Source organism: Erigeron canadensis, chromosome 8 (assembly GCF_010389155.1).
Source record: "Erigeron canadensis isolate Cc75 chromosome 8, C_canadensis_v1, whole genome shotgun sequence".
Lineage (NCBI taxonomy): Eukaryota > Viridiplantae > Streptophyta > Magnoliopsida > Asterales > Asteraceae > Erigeron > Erigeron canadensis.
The window spans coordinates 43,649,290-43,671,021 of record NC_057768.1 but is presented as its reverse complement, the minus strand read 5'-3'; the positions used below and the strand labels follow the sequence as shown (position 1 = coordinate 43,671,021).

The 21,732-nt window shown below is 35.2% G+C and overlaps 2 protein-coding genes across 2 annotated transcripts; both read right to left on the bottom strand.

Moving 5' to 3' along the window:
• Nucleotides 1-539: 539 nt before the first annotated feature.
• LOC122578634 (E3 ubiquitin-protein ligase ORTHRUS 2-like) lies at nt 540-5,388 on the bottom strand. Its single transcript, XM_043750633.1, has 9 exons — nt 4,815-5,388; nt 3,595-4,127; nt 3,061-3,186; nt 2,600-2,699; nt 2,438-2,499; nt 2,244-2,346; nt 2,016-2,160; nt 1,726-1,943; nt 540-1,638 (listed from the first exon to the last, which is right to left on the bottom strand). The coding sequence occupies exons 1-9, from the start codon at nt 5,292-5,294 to the stop codon at nt 790-792; spliced, it is 2,616 nt and encodes an 871-aa protein (XP_043606568.1). The 5' UTR covers nt 5,295-5,388; the 3' UTR covers nt 540-789.
• A 2,133-nt stretch (nt 5,389-7,521) lies between these two features.
• Nucleotides 7,522-13,092, bottom strand: LOC122579637 (E3 ubiquitin-protein ligase ORTHRUS 2-like). The gene is made up of 9 exons (XM_043751843.1): nt 12,414-13,092; nt 11,122-11,654; nt 10,704-10,829; nt 10,272-10,371; nt 10,128-10,189; nt 9,466-9,568; nt 9,229-9,373; nt 8,624-8,841; nt 7,522-8,137 (listed from the first exon to the last, which is right to left on the bottom strand). The coding sequence occupies exons 1-9, from the start codon at nt 12,852-12,854 to the stop codon at nt 7,808-7,810; spliced, it is 2,058 nt and encodes a 685-aa protein (XP_043607778.1). The 5' UTR covers nt 12,855-13,092; the 3' UTR covers nt 7,522-7,807.
• Between the last annotated feature and the right edge of the window lie 8,640 nt (nt 13,093-21,732).

Sequence of the window (21,732 nt, the reverse complement as noted above, 5' to 3'; positions counted from 1 at the left end):
CACTTTCTATTTCAAAGACCACTTGGCCATATTATCAAAAAACCTCAGCCAAAAAACCAAGCCATATTTTCACTTTCATACACACAAAATCTACAACTCGGTTCTAGAATAAACTTAGGGAAAAAAAACCATGTTAAGTTTTTCATTGTCAGTTTTCTACTTCCATCCATAAACACATGAAGTACAGGTTGGTCAATGACGGCAGTAGGTCAGTGGACGGTGGCAGAAGGTCAGTGGACGACAAAATTTGATGACGCAGGTGGTGAGGACTGAGGGTGATTGTTTAGATCAAAAAGGTGAGTTAGATAATACAATTTCAAACTTTTTAGACAAAAATAAAGGTTTGCAAACCTCTTAGAGAATTGGATGATTTTAAGAGATTTAAATGATGTTTTAACTTTTAAGAGACTTAAAGCTCTGGATACAAACAGAAAACAAACATCCAGTTCTCTTAAAAACTCTAATCGAATTATAGGAGAGAAAAATTCCAGATGTTTATCGGCAAAGCAAAAAGGCTAACAAAAACAATGCAAGGTGAAGGTTCAGGATAAGGAAATCCCATAAGTTTAACTACTAATATACAGTCATGACTTTCACATTTGTTACCGAAATACGAATAGCAATGTCTATGGCCTAATATCAACGGCATACAAAACAATACATAAGGTCAGCAGGCCTAAATATTGCATAGTTTTTCAAAAATTGCCACAATCAATTTGCAACCTGCCAAAAAGAAAATAAAATGGTTCATTCATTGTGAACAGTCATACAAAGTCATGGACCCCCTTCCTACAAAGCCTTCTTGCTTCTGGTTCTGGCTCCAGGACTCACAGGTGCCAAGCATTTCACATCAACATCTTTCTTCTGCTTTGACGCCTTCTTGCTTGCCTTTTCCAATTCACTCGAGTCTTTGCTTAGAGTCACTTCAGACTTTAGAGTAGCATCCTTGTTGTCATTGCCAGTACTATCAATGATGTCATCACTCTTCTTGCTTCTGGTCCTGGCTCCTGGACTTGCAGGTGCCGAACATTTTGCATCAATATCTTTCTTCTGCTTTGAAGTCTTCTTACCTCCCTTACCCACTTCAGCAACTCCTAAATCTTTACTCTCAGTGACTTCTAGGTTCAGGCTGGAATCTTGATTGCCATTACCTGTATCATTAATGCCATCACCTGCCAAGATTTTAGCCTCCTCATGTAGCTTCTTGTTTGGAGCATTATCAGTAACACCTGCTTTCCTTTTTTTGTTAGCTTTGGGTGTAGGTTTTGCAAGGGGTTCTTTGGCATCACTATCCTTGACAGCTTCTTTAACTGGATCAAATACAACATCAGCATCAGAATTCACATCTTTAACCTCATTGTTTACCTCCATATTCTTGCTAACTTTAGGTAAAGATTTTGCTATGGATTCATTTTGATCAGTTTCCTTATTATCTTCATTAACTGGATCAAATGTGGCATCACCCTCAGCACTCATATGTTCGACCTCAGTCTCAACCTTCTCATCTTTCTCTTCCTCTTTAACATCATCATTTTTCTCATCTGTATCCACCATTTCTTCTTCTGAAGCTGCGTTTTCCTCCGTTTCTTTGGTCTGCCTTTGGAGTGATTCAATCACACTCATTAATTCTCTATTAACCTGTCAAAAATATAAATGTTTAGTGGGACAGCACATTGCTTTAGACTTTTTGTATACAAATAATATAGAAGATAGTGATAAATATACCTGTGGATTCTGTAGGTATTCAGAAATGTCATTAGAGCATGTTGGACATTTCATGATGTTCTTTTGTGCCCGTAATGTACGTCTCCCTTCACAGTTCCTCTCCTTGATAAAAGTCTGACCAGCAAAAGCATTCTCCAAACAGGACTTGCAGAAATTGTGTGCACACGGGGTTGTAAGTGGGAGATTCATCACTTTGTGGCAGATGAGACAACAAAACTCTGAACAAGATGTACTTCATCAGCACTTTAACTTAAACTTAAAACATGCCAGATCGTTTTTAAAAACCTAACCTTTCAGGAGTCGTTCGCTGACAGACATCATTTGGGTTTTACGACGGACAACCCTAGGAGTTTTGCCATCTGCTGCATCTCCTGTGTCTGCACGTCTTCTACTTTCAGGTGGTGGAATTTTCCACATCCAACAAGCCTTCTCCTCCTACACAAGACTCGATATTAGGGTTGATGAAAAGAAATGTATTAAAAATTAAAAGTCTATAGCAACAAGTTGAATTATCTTACATCATAATCCCAAGAGGGGGGACTTTTCCTCTCTGTAATATCAGTTGCTTCTTTCAGCTCTTTAATGACAGGAAATGGCCTTGGACGATCTCCAGTTTCATCACTGCATAATGTGATCAAAATTTAACAATTTAGATCCATATAGAACATGGAGCAGGATATAGAACATCACACTAAGGAGAGCTATGACAAACCTAGTCCATGGAGCAGGATCATTATCACAACGAACAAAAAGATATCTGCATACCTTGAATCCCTGTTATGCCATAAATGTCAGCCAGCATTATTGTGAAAAGTCTTATGAATTATGATGCTAGAACTAGTTTATGATATTAAAGAACAGTGTAATATCCTACTTGAATTCCAGGTTTCCTCCAGCACTTTTCTATCCTATACACTCCATCATAGCGGACTCCTGTTTCAGGTGCATATGCTGAACGTTTCTCTTTGTGAGACCTGTCAGTTTGTTGTTTTGTTAAATGCACTGATCCATGACAGAAAGGAAGAAAAGTAAACCTCTAACTAAACCACAAAAGGATGTATGAGACCACAAATGTTCACTAATAAATACTGACTTTTTTGCCTATCAAAGAGTGTTCATATATATTTTGAGTAAAATACCAAAAGATAAAATGTAAATAATTGGAAAACCGCAAAACTAGCAATCATTTATGTGTGCTAAAACTATGAGTTAATTACATTAATCAATTCCAATTAAAATACACATCATTTGAATGATTTGGAGAATTTAGTCTAAAGCAAGATAGAACATGCAATTAATTCACAATTAGCATGTCTATATTTCTTAACGTCATACCTCACAACACGTACTGGGTAACCTTTCTTGCAGCTAACACGTAAAGCTTCATTTGATTTATCAAACTTTTGATCAAATGATTGAGTCTTGTTTGTCCTTTTATTTCCACTCAGATCTCTTCCACCACTGTCAGCAACAAATAAAAATGATTAAATATGATGTGACAAAAATATTTAGCAAAATTTTAAATTTCTATAAAGCTCTTGTAAATTTGTACGGCATACCTTTGAAATAAACTACTACCATCATTTGTAAATGAGTTATACCAAAAACTAAAAAGATAAGTTTCTGATGAAAGCAATCTTGCTTCAAATTCATTACTGTATATGATAGACAAGATATTGCATAAATAAGAAATATGAAATGGCAGGATGCCAAAAAAAGTATACACGGCAACAAAAACCCTTTTGCCAACAAAAAGATTGCATTAACCATAAAAGATACACATTATAAATTCATAATCAAAGAACATTCATACCAGTATGAAACATGACATTTATAATAGCATTCTGATACGTATATAACCAAGAATACCTTCCTGTGTAGAGAAACCATTCTCCATGATCCTCGTCATCTTCATATCCTCCAGATAGTGCTACAGATTGTGCACCATAATCAGACTGCCCAGATATACCAGCAACATGAGGAAGATGAGCACCCCACTGTCTACATTCCATACGATCCTCCCAAGTTTCTCCAACCATAACACCCATCCCCCTCTCAGGATCATTCTCAGCAGTAATTGGTCCAAAATGATCAGGTGGAACAGTCACAAAAATCTTTCCACTGCAAGCATTCGCCTTCCCAGTCTTCTTTGCCCGCTCAGTGGTATAAGCTTTGTCTGGCTTGTTTTGATTGAGAACAGAATAGTATGCTTTAGGTGGCCCAGAACCAGCATTTGATTTTGTCATCTTCGCCATCCTAATAGCAATTACAAGCGATGAATTGATTCTAGGGTTGCTTGCCATTTTAGGAGGAATTGAAGTGCGACATATCGCACAGGTCCGCTTCCCCTGACCAACCCATTTTTCAAAACACTTCAAGCAAAAGTTGTGACCACAAGGCGTCTGCATCATGAGCAGATTATCTTTAGTTACATAGTTTCTGAAAACAATATGCTTATAAAAAAGATAAGACTAAAAATGAAACCAACAATAAGACTAGCTTAACTAAAAAAACGTATCTGAAAGATAAATATACTACAATCTACCAAATATAATAAGTTTTTCAAAATCCAATCTCAAACTAAGAAAATAATTTTATTAACTGGTCTAGCCAACACCCACCAGATTGCTGTCTGGCCAAACCAACCATCTTATTTCATCTGGTTTTCGCAACAATTGGGCTTTGGAAATGTGTGTAACCAATAACATAAACAAATAACAAGCACTTTCATTCACCTATACGCTCAAAATCATATATCAGCTTTCTAACACAATAATAAAACAAAAATTTTAACTAAGCATTGCAAAACAAACCTTTGAACACACACTCAAAAAGACCTTTTATCTTCAGATATACACAACCTACTTTCAATAGCATACTCACATTTTCCTTCAATTATGCAAATATATGAAATAATTTCCCAAAATGCAGAAAAATTCAAACTTTTTAGCCAATAATCTTACCAACCATCTCTACCTACAATTCCACACAAAAATAATTACATACAATAACCCACAACAATATGTAAACATAGTATATGTATAAAATAATAAGTGTGTGTGTGTGTATATATAGATTTTCATTTTTACCGTGACAGGTCTTTCAGGCAACTGCATACAAAACGAGCAGTTGAAGCTTCCACTAAGAAGCTTCAAAACATCATGACCACCACTACCGCCGGCAGCGGTTTCTTTTCCGGCACCGGTTGTTTTATCATCGCCGTCGTCAGATCCCTTACCACTCAACAACTGCTGACGTTTCTTAGCCTTCTCTTGGTCAGAAAGTGAAGCATCTGACTCAATAGCGCGTATTGCCGCAACAAGCGCATCGGAGGGTGCAGATCCCGATGCGATTGTCGACGGCGGCGCGTCGGATGAAATGAGATTGGAACAGTCAGGACACTCCCACTGTGCAGCATCGGCTAGGGTTTGGGGACGGACAGATAGACAGGTGACGTGCCATGGAGTGACACATGTCTTGCACGTGATCTTCTCTTCTTCAGGGGGATTGATTTTGCAGATCATACATCGGCCTTCTCCGTCGCAGGGAAGGTCGCTATCGTGCGCCATGGGAGGGATATGAGATTATTGCTGAAGTGATAGATACAGGTATATAGAAATAAATATGGTGTATGTATAATAATGAGATTATATAAAAATAGGGTGTATAATGAGATTATATAGTGGATTTGAAATTGAAATTTTGAGGATATTTTTGGGGGAATTCGAAAATATTGTAAAGGGAGTTTTGGAATTTTTGAACTTTCCCTCTTCTTTTTCGGTTCCGATAATGGAAAATATCTTATTTTATTCACATGATTTTATGGGTTGAAAACCTTTTTTAAGTACATTCTCACATGAATAATATGATGTATGGTAAATAAATAAAAAAAGGTAAAGGAGGACACCTTGTCTCCGGAACAACATTAGATCCTCATCATCCCACCTTTGTATAAGTTATTATGCTGGTAAAATACCTTCACTTAATACTCACATGATTTGGACATCCCTAAAGATCGAAATCGCATCTCTCAGTTTCACATGTGAGCCCAAGCTACATTGATAACGTGTACCACTCCATCTATGGATGCATTGGTATTATGTATGGTAAATACAATTTTACATATTTATGTTCTTTTACTACTTGTATTAATTAATTTATTACTCGTATAATTTTAATAGAATTTTTAATGAATTGAAGTTTTAAGAATAAAAAAACTCCTACTAACGGTATATATTTTTTGGCGTGAAATTTAACCATTAGAATATATTTCTATATTGTTAGTGTGTGCTATTAATACGTAAATTGATAGCGTTATAGATTGTGTTTTATGGATAGTTGGTGGTGCATAATGATTACGTATGCTTTTGTTTCCGAAAGTGTCGGAAAATTAATAAGCGAAAGGAAATCCGTGAAACACGTGTGTAGTAAATATAAGACCATTCACAATAAGGATTTCCATAGAAAATTTGTGGTGACATGGAGGGTGTTTGTAGAAAGACTATTGATGTGGGTGGTGACATGGAGGATGTCCATCCATGGTTGTTTGTAGAGAAAGATGAAGAAGAATGAGGAGAGATAAAGGTAAAAGCCAAAAGTTACTTTGGAATTTATTTGGTTGTTTGTAAGAATGATGAATATATTATTATTGTGGGTAAAAAGTGTTGTGGGAAGGATGGATGAAAAACTAACATAGCATGTTGATTAAGATGTTTGTTAGAATGATATCCTGAACTGATGCGGATAGTCTAATAGACACGAACTATGGATTATAAGGGAGTGTAATTTAGTAAATATAATAGATGCAAGTACCAATAAAGAATTGGTTTGGAGAGAACCAAGTAATTTTCAATTAGTTCTATTTTTGATTTATTTGCGTAATCAAAAAGGAGGAAACTTTGGTGGAATACCATGTCTAAGGTTACACCAGATTTTACCATTAATCTGTTGTTGTGTCTTCACTCTTCATGCATGTGGGTTAGTGTGTTTTCCCCGAAAGATGGAGTCAAGTGGGTTAGAAGATTCGTCTTTATGAGTTAAGCTGGTTGGTGCATACCTTTAACCATTTAACGTCACATACAATAGAAAATGAACATTTTGAAGGACCAAACCTTTTGCAATAACTATAAGCATACATGTTAAAAGATAGTTCATTGAAAACGTTAATTTGCCAACATATAATGGTCAAGATAGTTTGTAATTACAAATGAAAGTACATGTGCACATATATTATTTAATCTTGACACTTCATTTTTGATCATAGTTGGTTTTCAAACACATTTCCCCACTAGTATATAAAAAATGCCCAACCTTAATAGTAACACGGAATAAAAAAGACACAAAAATGCTATTTAGTCAAACAAATTAAATCCTCAAATTTTGCTATTCAATACGATGCTTACAACTAGGTGTGGTCAAGGTGTACTCCTAATTGTGGTTATCCACAAGATCTAAGAGGACTGTTACTAATTATATCTTATGTTTGACTTAGGCGGTTTTATTTTTATGTAATGTATTTGATATATTAAAGAGTTGTTTAGATACTGGTGTTTATATTTTGGATCTTCTAGCATCTTGCTAGTTAGTCATTTTTATATAATATTTCATCTTTACCGTTAAAAAAAATAATAAATAAATAAATAAGTGGACTTATACTCTTATCTATTTATTTATTTATAGGTCTAAATAGGGACCCTTTGAGAACCTATTTATTTTAAGAATTGTACTAACTATTAAATTATGTATTGGATAAATATATTGAAACTCAAACTTAAATAATGGTGAAAGAAAAATAAAAACAACAACTACAAGACCATTTTATCTCTCATTTGTACATAAACTGATAAACATAAGCAATTTTCTAGTAGGATACAATTTTACCCAAACACAAGCTGTAGATGAATATATACAGTTCTTTATCTTTATATACATAAACCCCTAATTATTTATTTATTTTTATGTTCATTGCCTTGACAGCATTGCAAGCTCCTAAAAGCATTAGAAGATCACCTTGATAGAATAACCTATACTTCTCGAAATCCTCAAAGGACCACAACATAATCAAACTTAAGATCAACTCAAATCACTCAAAGTTGTCAACATCAATCCTGCAAGCTTTCTTGCTTCGCTCTTCCACTCTTACATTTGTAGGTGGCGAGCATTTCTCATCATAATCTTTCTTCCGCTTGTAAACATGCTTAACTTCTCTTCTCAAATCATATAGTCTGTCATCAGCCTTAGAATCTATGTTATTTACCTCGTCAGGGTTGTCTACATCTTCATTTTTGTTAACATCGTCAATTTTCTCATTCTCGTCTGGGTTTAAAATTTCTTCTCCCAACACTGTATCTTCTTCCATTTCTTTGGTCTGACTGAGAAGTGATTCAATCACACTCATCAATTCCCTATTGACCTAACAAAAAGAATGAATGGGGATGCTTATTCAAACCTTCTAATAAACAGAAACAATCTAGGGCCATGACCACTAAGTTATCTCAAGAGTCAAGAATACATATTACTCGGTAATGGTGGCAATTTCAATCCAGATACATCTCACATAAGGAGGTTAATATGCGTTATGTTTCATTTCTGATGGATTGTATAGGCTGTAACAGTTGACATTAAAATTGGGAGTTCTTGAAGAGGTTGAGCAAGTTGAAACCCATTCTAAGTGCACCGAAATGCTTAAGTCTCTTAAAACCAACATTTGTTTAAAAGTTATTATTGTAACAATGCAGTCTTTGGTAATCATTTAGCACATTAGATATTCTTAAGAACTATTTAACAAGAAATGTTTGACAGTTGACTCAGCTCAACCCGTCCCATTTTGGCAACACTAAAGATTGATCCCACCCATTATCCAATTTACTTATAGCACAAGCATAGAAACTTGATATACCTGTGGACTTTGCAAATATTCAGAAATGTCGTTAGAGCATGATGGGCATTTCATAATGTTCTTCTTTGCCCTTAACACACGTCTACCTTCACATGTTCTCTCCTTCATATAAGTTTGGCCAATGAAAGTACCTTCCAAGCATGACTTACAGAAATTGTGTGCGCAGGGAGTAGTAAGCGGGAGATTCATCACTTTGTGGCAGATGAGGCAGCAGAACTCTGCAGTACAATTCACATCATCAGCTTAACATTTTGAGTAACAAAAGCCATAATCAGGACAGGAAGTACAAGACGAATTCTTACTGTAATACATATATTATAAGTAATGTTGGTACTAGACTACTAGCAAACCTTAAGAAATTTATGAATAGCAGAGAGATGACCTTAACTTATAGATGGGCCACTTCAAATTACAATTTATTCCTTAACAGGTAAAATAAAAATAGCTAAAAGGGAAACAGGTGAAATGGGTCAAAAGACATCCTAAATCATTTTACTCCAAACACTGGAGCATTACTGCAATAGCATAAATTTTTGTATTCATAATTGACATTCTTATTATCATGACATATACAGAACAATGACCTTTACGAACAAAGTGCATACCTTTTAGGAGCCGTTCACTCACAGACATTTGTGCTTTACGACGGCTGGCTTTTCTTGTACCACTGCCATCATCAGGATCTCTATTATTTGTATGTTTCCTACTTCTCGGTGCAGGTATTTTCCATAGCCAACATGTTTTCTCTTCCTACACAAAAATATTTACGTTGTAACAGCCAACTGCTAGCAGTATAACTAAATAAGCATGTAATCCTACTGCAAGAAGTTGCATCATCTCACATCATAATCCCAAGATGGAGTGCCCTTTCTCTCCGTTACATCTGTTGCACTTTTCAGCTCTGAAATGGAAGGCAAAGGCCTTGGACGATCCCCATTATCATCACTGCAAAAGTAAACAACTCAGAACCACTTGAAGGTTTAAATGATGCAAGATATAAGAGGGGCCAATTCTGACCCATTTACTCATGAATGGATCAATGAATATTATCCTTGTATATATATCATGGTGTCTGGCCTTGGGACGACTAATCCATGAGTTTAGTGTCCACAAAGATACAAACTCGAGCCGGTTAAAGCTCTCCCAAACAAAGGAAGACGGCCACACAAATGGTTGTCATTTTGTTTACTTTTTGCATTAGCCAAATTTTGAATCTTGAACTTAGGACTTCCAAATTCCCCAATGTTTTTAACATTTAGTAGGTCAAAATGAAATATATTTTTTTTTGCAAAAAAGCCTTGAAAGAAAATGGGCTGAACAGGTTCAAAACCAGCAGTATGTTTTAAGGTAAACTTTGAATGCATGAAAGCCCTTAAATCATCAGCTGTTTACAAAATATACAATAAAAACCCACCTTGTACCAAACCAAAAGAAATTACCCATCACCCAAGCCACCCATTTCGATACTTATACAAATACAGCAATCATGATAGCAATGACAAACCTTGTCCATGGAGCAGGATCATTATCACAACGAACAAATAAATACCGACATACCTTGTGTCCCTATCAGAACACATGTGTCAACTAAAAAAATTGAAAAGGATGCTGCAAATATATAACATGAACTAATAAAGGGATATCGTACTTGAATCCCAGGTTTTCTCCAGCATTTTTCAATCCTGTAAATCCCATCATACCGTACTCCTTTTTCAGGTGCATAAGCGGACCGTTTTTCTTTGTGTGATCTGTCCATGCAGATAGATAGCTTTTCATGTAAAATTCATACATGTACTAAAAAGGAGGGGAGCTAGCAATCCATTAATAACTAGTATCAAAATCATTATATATATTTCAGCACCAGTACCCTACATTGCTTTAAAATGCACCCGATCAATGTTGTGGTCACATAAATTCAATCATCCCCCATAACATATCAAAAAGGTAGCAGCTACTTAATGTGATTTGGCCACTTGAAAATAAATGGAATCAATATATAACACCGCAGACATAAGATAAACAGCTATAAGTAACTAGGACTTTGATACGAAAATACAAAACAATTCGTAAAAGACTGTACCTCACAACACGTACTGGGTAGCCTTTTCTGCAACTAAGCCGTAAGGCTTCATTATATTTCTCAAACTTCTGATCAAATGAGTGTGTTTTGTTGATCCTTTTATTTCCACTCAAGTCTCTTCCACCACTGTAATTAAAAAATAAAGGAGGACATGGCGAAGAAAAAATTTGTAGCTTTAAAACATTGTTACAGCTAACAAAGAGCTGTTGATGACAGCCAAAATCCAAAAGTAATCTTAGTTCAACCTTAACCGGGAACTTATAAGATGCGAAAAGTTTTTTCACATAGACTACATAACACATCACACCCCATTTGCCAAAGAAATCATTTTGGAATACTAAAATATATAATTAAAAGGAACATCTTGACCTAGTTGTTAAATAACATTATTATAATATTATCATTGTGGATCACATACCTCCCGGTGTAGAGAAACCACTCTCCATGATCCTCATCATCTTCATATCCTCCCGATAAAGCCACAGATTGTGCACCATAATCAGACTGCCCGGATATCCCAGAAACATGAGGAAGATGAGCACCCCATTGCCTACATTCCATACGATCCTCCCAGGTTTCTCCGACCAGAACTCCCGTCCCTCTCTCTGGGTCATTCTCTGCAAGAATGGGTCCAAAATGATCAGGGGGAACTGTCACAAATATCTTTCCACAGCATGCATTAGCCTTTCCAGACTTTTTTGCCCGCTCAGTGGTGTATGCTTTGTCGGGTCTATTTTGGTTTAGAACCGAATAATAAGGTTTCGAAGGTCCTGAAGATGCATTTGACGTGGTCATCTTTGCCATTCTAATTGCTATTACAAGGGATGAATTGATGCGAGGCTGACTTGCCATTTTAGGAGGAATTGTGGTTCGACATATGGCACAAGTACGCTTCCCTTGGCCAACCCATTTCTCAAAACACTTCAGGCAAAAGTTGTGGCCACAGGGTGTCTGTAACACAAACAAAGGGTCTTTAAGTCGAGCTACTCTTTCAAATTATCTAGCAAATAGATGCAATAAAATTCTTATAACGCGAACCCTGGGACTTCGTTTTATGGTTTTTAAGGCAATCATGAAATGTATAACCAACATAAGACATGTCCAAAAAGCTCCAAGATATCTTTTGTCTCCATTTATCAAGTAGCTAACAACCTTAAAAAGACGAGGAAAAAAAGAGAACCGGCTCCGAGCTCAAATTGTTTATAACGTTCCAGGTTTCAACTTCTAAGCTACATAAACAAGCACAAAATACGCACAAATTTGCAGCCCCTGACCAATAAACTTCTATGTACTTTTCTACCGGAATGTCACCGACAAAGTTGAAGCAGTGGTCATAAAAAATGCTTGTTTTTCTTTCAACAAGAACCAATACAGCAACAAACTCAAACTTGGTTACAGTTTCAACTAGAAGCATAAAAATACCCAGTCAAGTACCCAACATAACAATAGGAACTTTCCAACATAACAATACAAAAAAGTACCCAGTCAAGTACTAGCATGAATACATCATCAAGCAATTTTTTTTAGTAACACATACACAATGGACCACCACCATATTATCAGCATTTCATATATTCTACTTTAAACTATTTTCAGCAAAAAATTATATATACTTCATATTCACACTTTTTGTGTCGTGCTATATATTTAGATAGATATATAAAATGTATATACAGATGAAATTTTTGTTAATTCCAGTGGACACTATACCGTAACAGGTCTATCTGGTAACTGCATGCAAAACGAACAATTAAAGCTACCAGTAATAAGCTTCAAAACATCATTATCACCATCACCGGCGCCGGAGCTCTCTTTTCCGGCATCATCAGAGCCTTTTCCAGTCAACAATTGCTGACGTCTCTTAGCTTTCTCTTGATCGGAAAGTGACGTGTCGGATTCAATGGCGCGAATCGCCACAATAAGCGGTTCAGATCCGGAAACCGGCGGCGCGTGAGATGGAATGAGATTACAACAGTCCGGACACTCCCATTGAGAAACATCAGCTAGGGTTTGGGGTTGGAGTGATAGACAGTTGACATGCCACGGGGTGACACATGTCTTGCACGTGATGGTTTCTTCTTCCGGTGGATTGATTTTGCAGATCATGCATCGGCCGTCTCCGTCGCATGGGAGGTTGCTATCATGCGCCATGGATGATGAAGGGGGTGAGTGAGTGAGTGTGAAGGGTAAGGAAGTCAAGTGATATATATAGATATAGATTTTTGAGGAGATATATAGATACACAAGAAATTAAATTATAATCATTAATAGCAGTTGTAAATGGTTATAATGATGGTGGAGATTTATATATTTTATTAAGAATAATAATCATAAATTAACGATTTATAAAGTAGTAGTATAGTATTACAGAGATTATACAGTAGTGATTATAATTGTCAGAATTTGAAAATGGGAAAATAATAGGAATTGAAATGAAATTGGATTTGAATTTTCCCTCTTATTATTTGTGATACCAAAAATGGAAAATGATTCATGATATCATATAATGATATATAATCTTCAAATTCTGTTTTTTTCTCTCAATTTGAGGTTTTCTGCTGCTTTGTAGGTGTATACGGAACGATGATTTCTACTTATCAACGCCTTTTGTTTTTTAACCACTAAATTGATAAAAGTGATTATATGAATAAATAATTTTTAAATGGATTAAATCAACAACAACAACAAGACCCAATTCCTGCGCAAGGTATAAGAGAGGTAAGCTGTAGACAGTCTTACCTCTACACAAAGGTAGAGAGACTGTTTCCATAGGGACCTCCGGCCACAAAGGAGTGCAAGACGGAAAATGAGAAATGTTTAGAAAATCATACCTGTCTGCCGAGAATCTTAAAGGAAGAAATACCTGTCTGTTGGGTCCGGCTACTATGCGGGTTGAATGTTTATCACTCATGCGTCCTATCGATATCTTAGAAACATGTTTGACAATACAAATACAAATACGAAAGCAACCATATTGGGCATATTAAACAACATAAAAGTAGCAAACTAATACGTAATTCGAACAAGTAGTGGGAAACAACAAGACAAACATACAAATAAATAAGAAATGACAAAACCTGAAAAGATCCCAATTAAGTCAAGGCAGTAACTACTTCTAAACAACCTATGGAAAAAAGGACCTTAGGCTACCTAGCTATCCTAATCCTAATCCTCTCACCTGCTCTTCTAAACCAATAAACAAGTCCTAAACCCCTAGTCCTCTAGATAAACTCTCATTGGTCATGTCCTTCGACAGCCATCTTGGGAGAAACAAACACAAGAGTAACCTCCCCCCTCGGTTTAGGCCTCTCGAGACTCAAGGCCAAAAACCCCTACGAAAGGTCACAGAGAACCAAAGTCTAAGTAAAAAGTCTACTTAATCTAAAACCCATATGTCTTACCCTCGCCTTCCACTACCTCTACCTGGAAGCTCCTCTAACGCATTCGGTATTCCGTACTTCCACCTCCATCTACCTACCACTCTTCCTGTCACGTCAAAGTCCTCTGTAGCGTAGCTAAGCCACTTCTCTAGGCCAAACCCTCTCACACCTCCTTTGGCAAGGCAATATGGGAAAAAAAGACTATCTAGGTCGCCCAAAAGTCCTACCCTAACCTACTATTCTACTCTAATCCTAGTTCTCCATGTCGTCCTATCCGACGTCATGTCCTCCGACAGGCCAAGTTCAAATAGATCATTCGCTAATCGATCCTCCCACCTCATCTTTGGTCGTCCCCTTCTTCGTATGCCGTCCACGTGAATAGACTTCGCTCTCCTTAATGGTGCAGTTTCATCCCTTCTCCTAACATGACCAAACCATCTCAAGCGCTCTTCCCTTAGTTTGTTAATGATAGTCCCTACTTCAAGTTCTGCTCTAAAAACTCTCGTCGGGATCCTGTCTGCTAAGGTCTTCCCGCAAGTCCACCTTAACATCCTGTCTGCTAAATGGATTAAATCAATTTCATTATTTTCTTTATTGAATCAAAAAAATAAATAGTTTTGATGATTTAATGGATTAATAAGTTACGATTTTTTTTTAGTTTTTAGACAAACATCACCTAAATAATGTTAAAAATATAGTATTGCATAGCGGTGTTCATCAAACCGTTAAAATCGGACCAAACCAGGGTATATGGATTGGTTTGGTCGGATTGAATTGTCAAAGTTTGGTCCAACAATTTACATTTTGAAAAAACGGGTTCATTGGTTCGGTTACGATTTAAACAAAGAAAAAACCATCATAAACCGGACTAGACCAAAAAGTATATATGTATATAGTTTTTGATCATTTTTAGCCATTCAAAAAAAGGGAAAAATATGTGTATATGTTTTACGATTATGTGTTAGTATTACATTGGATATAATTCATTTAATGTAAATAATTTGCTTTGACCTTGTATGTTTTTGAAGAAATTAAACTTTCTTTTGTAAGTTAAATTATGCGAGATATATATGGAAAAATATTATATGATGAATGTCTTCTAATTATGGGTTCAAACATGTATTGTATTCTATTAATATGATAAATGTTCTAATTTTAAGTGTTCATTATAACTCTTAACTAACTTGTCACAAATCTTCACAAATATACCCAACATTATATGTAAATAAAAGAAAGGGAAATAAGCATTTAAAACCGTCAAACTGATCAAACCGAACCAGCTTACATGTGAAAGAAACCAACTCGATAAACCGAAAATATAAGAAATCTTTTTTTTATATATATTTATACCCCACTGCGCCGCAGTGGGTCGAGGACTCCCCACTGCGCCGCAATGAAAATCCTCGGCAAGAACTTGAACATGCCCCACTGCGCCGCAGTGGGTTCGACACATCTCCCACTGCGCCGCAGTGGGAGGAACCAAAGTTATTTCCGTGGGAATCCACTACGCCGCAGTGGGCAAAGTCACCCCCACCGCGCCGCAGTGGGCCACCTGACAGCAACCCTAATACTCATTTCGACCTTGAACAACTTGTAACTTTCAAATTTTGAACCAACATCTGAAAGACACATTCTAGAGATTTAATACAACTTCATAGACACATTTTAAACATAATTACAACATTAAATTGTTCCAGAACCCTTGAATACCATTAACGGGTCATTTACCCATTTTGACGTTATTTTCGTCCAAAGTGCAACTTCACAACTTGTTAAGACTTTACACCTGATCGTTTACAAAATTTTTAACAAAAGTATGACCATCCAACCAAAATGTACCAAGAGCCACGAGGATAGGGATTTCTAGGCCTCTAAACCAAAAGTTGGTCATTCCTCCAAGAATGACCACCTTCAACTCTTGCAAAGTCACTTCGAGCTCTAGTCAACTCTTTCAAATCAACACACTAGTTCCTTCTTCCGGAACTACCAGGGTAAACAACTAAAATATAAGCAAAGGCTTAGTGAATATACTTGCATACATTTACGGATACGAAGGAAGGCAAAGTACAAGGACTTTTACATGTAACTTATGACATCGTCATGTCACATTTACATATTCACCTTGCACACTATCAACACATATATGGATCCATATAAGCTAAACAATCATATCTATCGGGATTCTTAGGCCCCGGAGGTTCTTAGGCCTCATATCATATCAACTATCGGGATTCTTAGGCCCCGGAGGTTCTTAGGCCTCATAATCACAATGCCACACATGGGCTTATGCCACATCAATTACCACACATGGATTTACAAACTTCAACATGAAATGGTCAAAACCACCATGGACAAAAGGCTTCAACATGATGTGGTCAATTGATCCAACATAAACATAAAGGTATGCAAATATACTCACCTCCTCCGCAAAAGGACAATAAAGCTAAAAACAAATAAGCACAAGCAAGCTTCAACCTATAATCATATCATAAAAATGTATAAGCTTACATTCACACTTGACTAGCTCAACCTAGTCATACTCAATCACTAGCCCTTTCTAAACCCAAAACCCAACCCATTTGTCATTGAGTTACTTTCATCTTTAACTATAACATTAGGTAGTTCAACCTACCATTTTCATTCACATATCAATAACTAGTAATATTTATCTTTTCTTACAAACTCAATTTACACATGAACTTATCAATTTCATAATCAAACACATCATATAACTTAATGAAAACTAGGTTAACTAAGGAATTGGAGAAAATTAACCATAATTCATATTTTTGCAAAACCCCCAATTTGGTTCATCCATGAACCAATTATCCAAAAGAAAAATAAAAACTAATTTAAGGGAATTCAATACCTCAAGATTCAATGAGCTAAATCAAGACTATAGGCTACAATTTCTTTTTCTCCCTTTTTCCTCTTGATTTTCGGCCACCACCCAAAATCACCAAAACCCTAGCTTTTAAATTTCTAATATAGATGAAGATGATTGATGTTTTTGCTCTTGGATGAACTACTCTTTGATTTTGAAATAATATGAGAAGGGATGCATGTAGAAAAGAAGAAAAATAGAAGTGGAAGTATGATTCATACTCAAATAAGTGTCTGGCACTTCCTATGGGTGCCACGACCCACTTATCAAATTGGTGGGTATTTTACCCGCTATCCGCTAAAGTTCCAACTAAATTAACCCCATATCCAAAAATAAAATATTAGAAAATTAATTTAATGTCAAAACTATGAAAATGAGTTAATTTCTTTTACCTTAAAATCTTGGGGGTGTTACAACATGGTTTGGCCTGGTTCGGTTTGACAACACACTTGGTTTGATTTGGTTTAACATATGTTAAAACCGAAAATGCCGGTTTGGTTTGAAATTTAATCAACACCGGACCAGACCGGCCCGTGAACACCCCTAGTATTGCAACTTGTGTTATCCAAGTAGCTTGTTAAAAATGACCATTTTCTAGAAAGGGATGTATATATAGCAACTAGATTGGTGCTCACGCAATGCAACGGCGGTGATTGCGTGGTTATTAACGTAAAAGTAATTTCATTGCGGTCAGAGTTGTGATGAATTGTTGCGGTTGAATATGAAAGGGGGAAACAGAGAGACACATTTTGAGTTAGGGTTTTTGCTATGTGTTTATGCGTTAGGGAGAGATAGAAATTGAATTTTTATTAAGGGCATTATAGTCACAGTCTATAAAATGGAAATAAAAATGTATTAAGATGGAGGGTAAATATGTCATTTCAATTTCTTAAAATTAAAGAAGGGAAACAGTTTGTTTTATAAGACAGTATAAATATAAAGGAAAGTATCGTGTGTTTACCATTATATATATATATATCGAGGGAAGTATCGTGCGTTAACCATTATCCATTACAAAACAAACCTATTTTTTTCACCTTACTTAATTAAGAACTTGATAAATCTAAAATACCCTTACTTATATTACCATATTTACAACACACCCTCCAAAATACCTACATTGCCCTTTAATTAAACTTTAACCTAATCACAAAATATATGCTCCTTCACCCTCTCTATCGTTGGCTCGCTGCTTAATGGGCGGAATGGGTTTGCTTCATTTAACCTAATCACCACCTATTGGTTTATTCGTGTATCCATGCAACGAAAAGGTATTGCCACATTTAACCGCCATTTTTTTAAGGTTCCGCTGCATCGCGCGAGTATAACGCTAGTTCAATAAAAATAAAACACATATCCTATTTCATATATAAAGTTAACGAGAACGGTACCCATGCGTTGCGGCGGTGATGAAGGTGGTGGTGATGTAATGACAACCGCGATGGTGGCGGTGACGGGTGGTGTGGCAGCGAGCGGCGGTGGCGGCGACGGAGATTGGTGGTGGCGCCGGTGAATAGTGAAAGTTATTGATGTAATGTGGCATGCTCTATGTTACATCATGGATTAGAATGTGTACATTGTTGAAACTTAAAATCCATATTGAAATTTTAAGTTCAATGTTGAAAATCAAAAGTGAATTACTTTATAATATAATATAGATATTGTACATTTTTGTTTAAAATTTTTTAAGACTTTCAACTTTTAAGTTAAGACACGATTTTGATCATTCATATTTAATTTGGTAGATTAAGATAATTTGTTTTCATATTATATTAAAGACAGTATAGTCATTTGACACACATGTTAAAATATACGAGTAACAAAAAATAGTATGATCAAAAACATTACAAATGGTCCTTTTACAATTATGGTCCTTTAGATTTGTGATCTTTCACTTATGATAGTTGGGGATGAAAAACAATGATGAAAATAAGAGATATGGTGAAGCATAATTGTTGATATAAGATTGGCAGTGGCAGAATAATTTCTGTTTGGTATGATAAATGGTGTGCAGAAGGTCCACTATGCAATTTTATTACTAGTAGAGTTCTTTATGATGCAAAAATGGATGTGGATGCAAAGTTATTTTCAATGATTAATGGTGGTATATGGATATGGCCTGATGGTTGGGAGGACAGATTCAGTATTTTGAAAAATATTCCAGCTTATACCTTTCAAATGGATATAAAGGATAAAATTGTTTGGGTTACAAGGAATAACCGACAAGTAGAGTTCTCAACTAAGCAGGTTTGGCATGATTTGAGAACTAATTGGCCAAAAGTTAGCTGGAAAGATGTGATATGGTTCAAGCAGTTTAATCCTAGACATGCTTTTATTATCTGGATTGTTGTGCAGGGGAAAGTGATGACAAAGGATAGAATTGCTAGATGGAATTGCAATGAATGTATGTAGTGTGTGTTGTGTAATTCTTGAAGTAACAGTCATGAGCATTTATTCTTTAAATGCAAATTTGCTGAAGATATCTGGTATAGTTTAAGTAATTTTAGATGGAAAATGGGAGCACAAAACTCTTTACAAGATGTAATTCAGGAGATTGCAAGGCTTAAAGGCAACAATAATATTGGAGTTGGGGTGAATAAACGCATTCTAGTAGCAGCAGTATACTTCATATGGCAAAAAAGGAACCTTAATATTTTTCAGAAGAAGAAAAGGAACGAGGAGGTGGTCTGCAATATCATAAAGAAAGTGTTAGGAATATGCTTCTATCCATTAAAGTAAGGAAGACAAAGAATGTGATCAACATTGGTGCACAATGGAAGTTGCAATGGGTTAATTCATGTTTTGTGGCTGCCTGATGGAGATGTGAATTTGCTTCTTATTAAACTTAAAGTATGCATGCGAATTGGAATAGTGAGTTGTGAAAGATGAATCTACTTGGTCTTTTTTTAGCATACTTTGAGTTCTTTGAATACCTGGTTATGGTATCTAGTGATATGTTTGAGTCTAAATAGGTTTGGTTGTCCAGTATTAACTGCTTGTGTATGTTCAGTTTGTATGTGACATGGGTTTGTTCAAGTTACACTGTTTTTATTGTACATATTTTGAGTATTAATAAATTTTGTCTGTTTAAATTAAAAAAAGATAATAGTTACTAAGAGAATGAAACGCAGTATGGTCTCTTCATATTTCTTTTTTCTCTCTCTTCATTTTTCTCTATCTCGCCAGATTTAAAGATTTCACTTAAATTAAAGCACTCGCCTGAGTTAATCTTATACTCCGTAATCAAGAACATGGATAAAAGTAATGAACTACCGTATCCGCAGTTATGCACGGTCATTTTTCTATTAGTACATTACGCATGACCAATACTTCTCATTTTCATATATCGGTAACCATAAAAGTATAAAACATCACAGTATAACACCATAAACCAAAATTGTAATCATTTTCAAATATCTGACTAAAAAATCACAATTAGCTGTATTCACTATTCAGTATTCTACAATCTACATCGAGTAATGCACACTTAACTTTATAAAAAGGCAACTTTAGGAAGAGTATTATGGGCTCATGGCCCGTCCCTATGATTAAACGTCGTCACTCAATTTAAACTGGACCCTTTCTACACTCCAAAGGGCTTTGTATGCATGTTTATTAAAACTTTGAATTTATTTTTGTTATTTTAAAGTTAAGTAAAAGCAAAGGTTAGTACAAAAATATCTCTTTAAATGCAGAAGAATATCTTGTCACAAACTGATTAATATTTTTTTCTCAATTAAGTCACATGATGGGGATGTAAAGGATGATCTAAACTCGAAAGTACTAGCTATAAATGTAGATATTAACCACTAAAAAATAAAAATTGCATGTTTTAAGGTATTCTTATATTAAACTCAAAGTCAAAGATATATATGTAAAGAAAATTTGTAACACGGAGTAATACTTATTTAGATCTTCCAATATATTATACTATATCATTACCATTAGTCCATTACCAGTTAACCATCACTACATGTATATCATTTCCATTAAATCTCTGGTCGATTAAGTACTCTCGCTATTAACTCTTTATTTAAAGACATAGTACTTGCATACCTGATCAATCATTGTACAGAAGTATATATGAATATAATTTCCAATCGTTAACAATAAAGAAAAGTATCTCCTAGCCGTATGCTAATAACAATATAATTTAAATACTAAACAATGATACCACATAAATCAATCATGTTTATGTTAGCCGCCATATATAAAATAATAAAAAGGCTTTAATATAAGGTTTTACTAATGAAATTTATATATGTTATCGTTATCATGCATATATAATCGTGTTTTTTATTATAAAATTAAGGGTGAGTTTTTTTACATAAAAAATATAACTTTTTATGTAATATCATCGACAACTTTTACGTTATAGTTAGCATTTCCTTTTATAATATATGTTTAAACTTGTTTTTTAATTGAAAACTAGCTTTAGATTAATTAGTAAGGCTCGAAATTGATAACATTAATGAAAAACTTATAATAAACGATATGTCAAATTCTGAAAATGATCTAAATAAATAAAATCTCATAATAGTATGATGATCATTGATACACTCAAAAGATGAGATTAAAAAAGACATAATGAATTATATTTGACATGAGTAGAAAACATTAAGAGGATTATTATAATATTTTATCATTACTTTTTAAGTCCAAATTTTATTAGGAGATTTTGAGAAAAGGTAAATGTCGAAAACCTTTTAGTCTTGTGAATTTTTTTTTCTTTCAATCTAACGACTATGCAATGCTGACTATGGTG

Coding starts and splice junctions, on each gene's coding strand:
- LOC122579637 (XM_043751843.1), bottom strand. CDS start 12,854: ATGGCGCATGATAGCAACCTCCCATGCGACGGAGACGGCCGATGCATG. Junction 10,372..10,703: donor TACCCAGTACGTGTTGTGAG/GTACAGTCTTTT, acceptor CTGCATGGACAG/ATCACACAAAGAAAAACGGT. Junction 8,138..8,623: donor AATATTTGCAAAGTCCACAG/GTATATCAAGTT, acceptor TCTTTTTGTTAG/GTCAATAGGGAATTGATGAG.
- LOC122578634 (XM_043750633.1), bottom strand. CDS start 5,294: ATGGCGCACGATAGCGACCTTCCCTGCGACGGAGAAGGCCGATGTATG. Junction 2,347..2,437: donor GATCCTGCTCCATGGACTAG/GTTTGTCATAGC, acceptor CACATTATGCAG/TGATGAAACTGGAGATCGTC. Junction 2,161..2,243: donor CCCCCTCTTGGGATTATGAT/GTAAGATAATTC, acceptor AGTCTTGTGTAG/GAGGAGAAGGCTTGTTGGAT.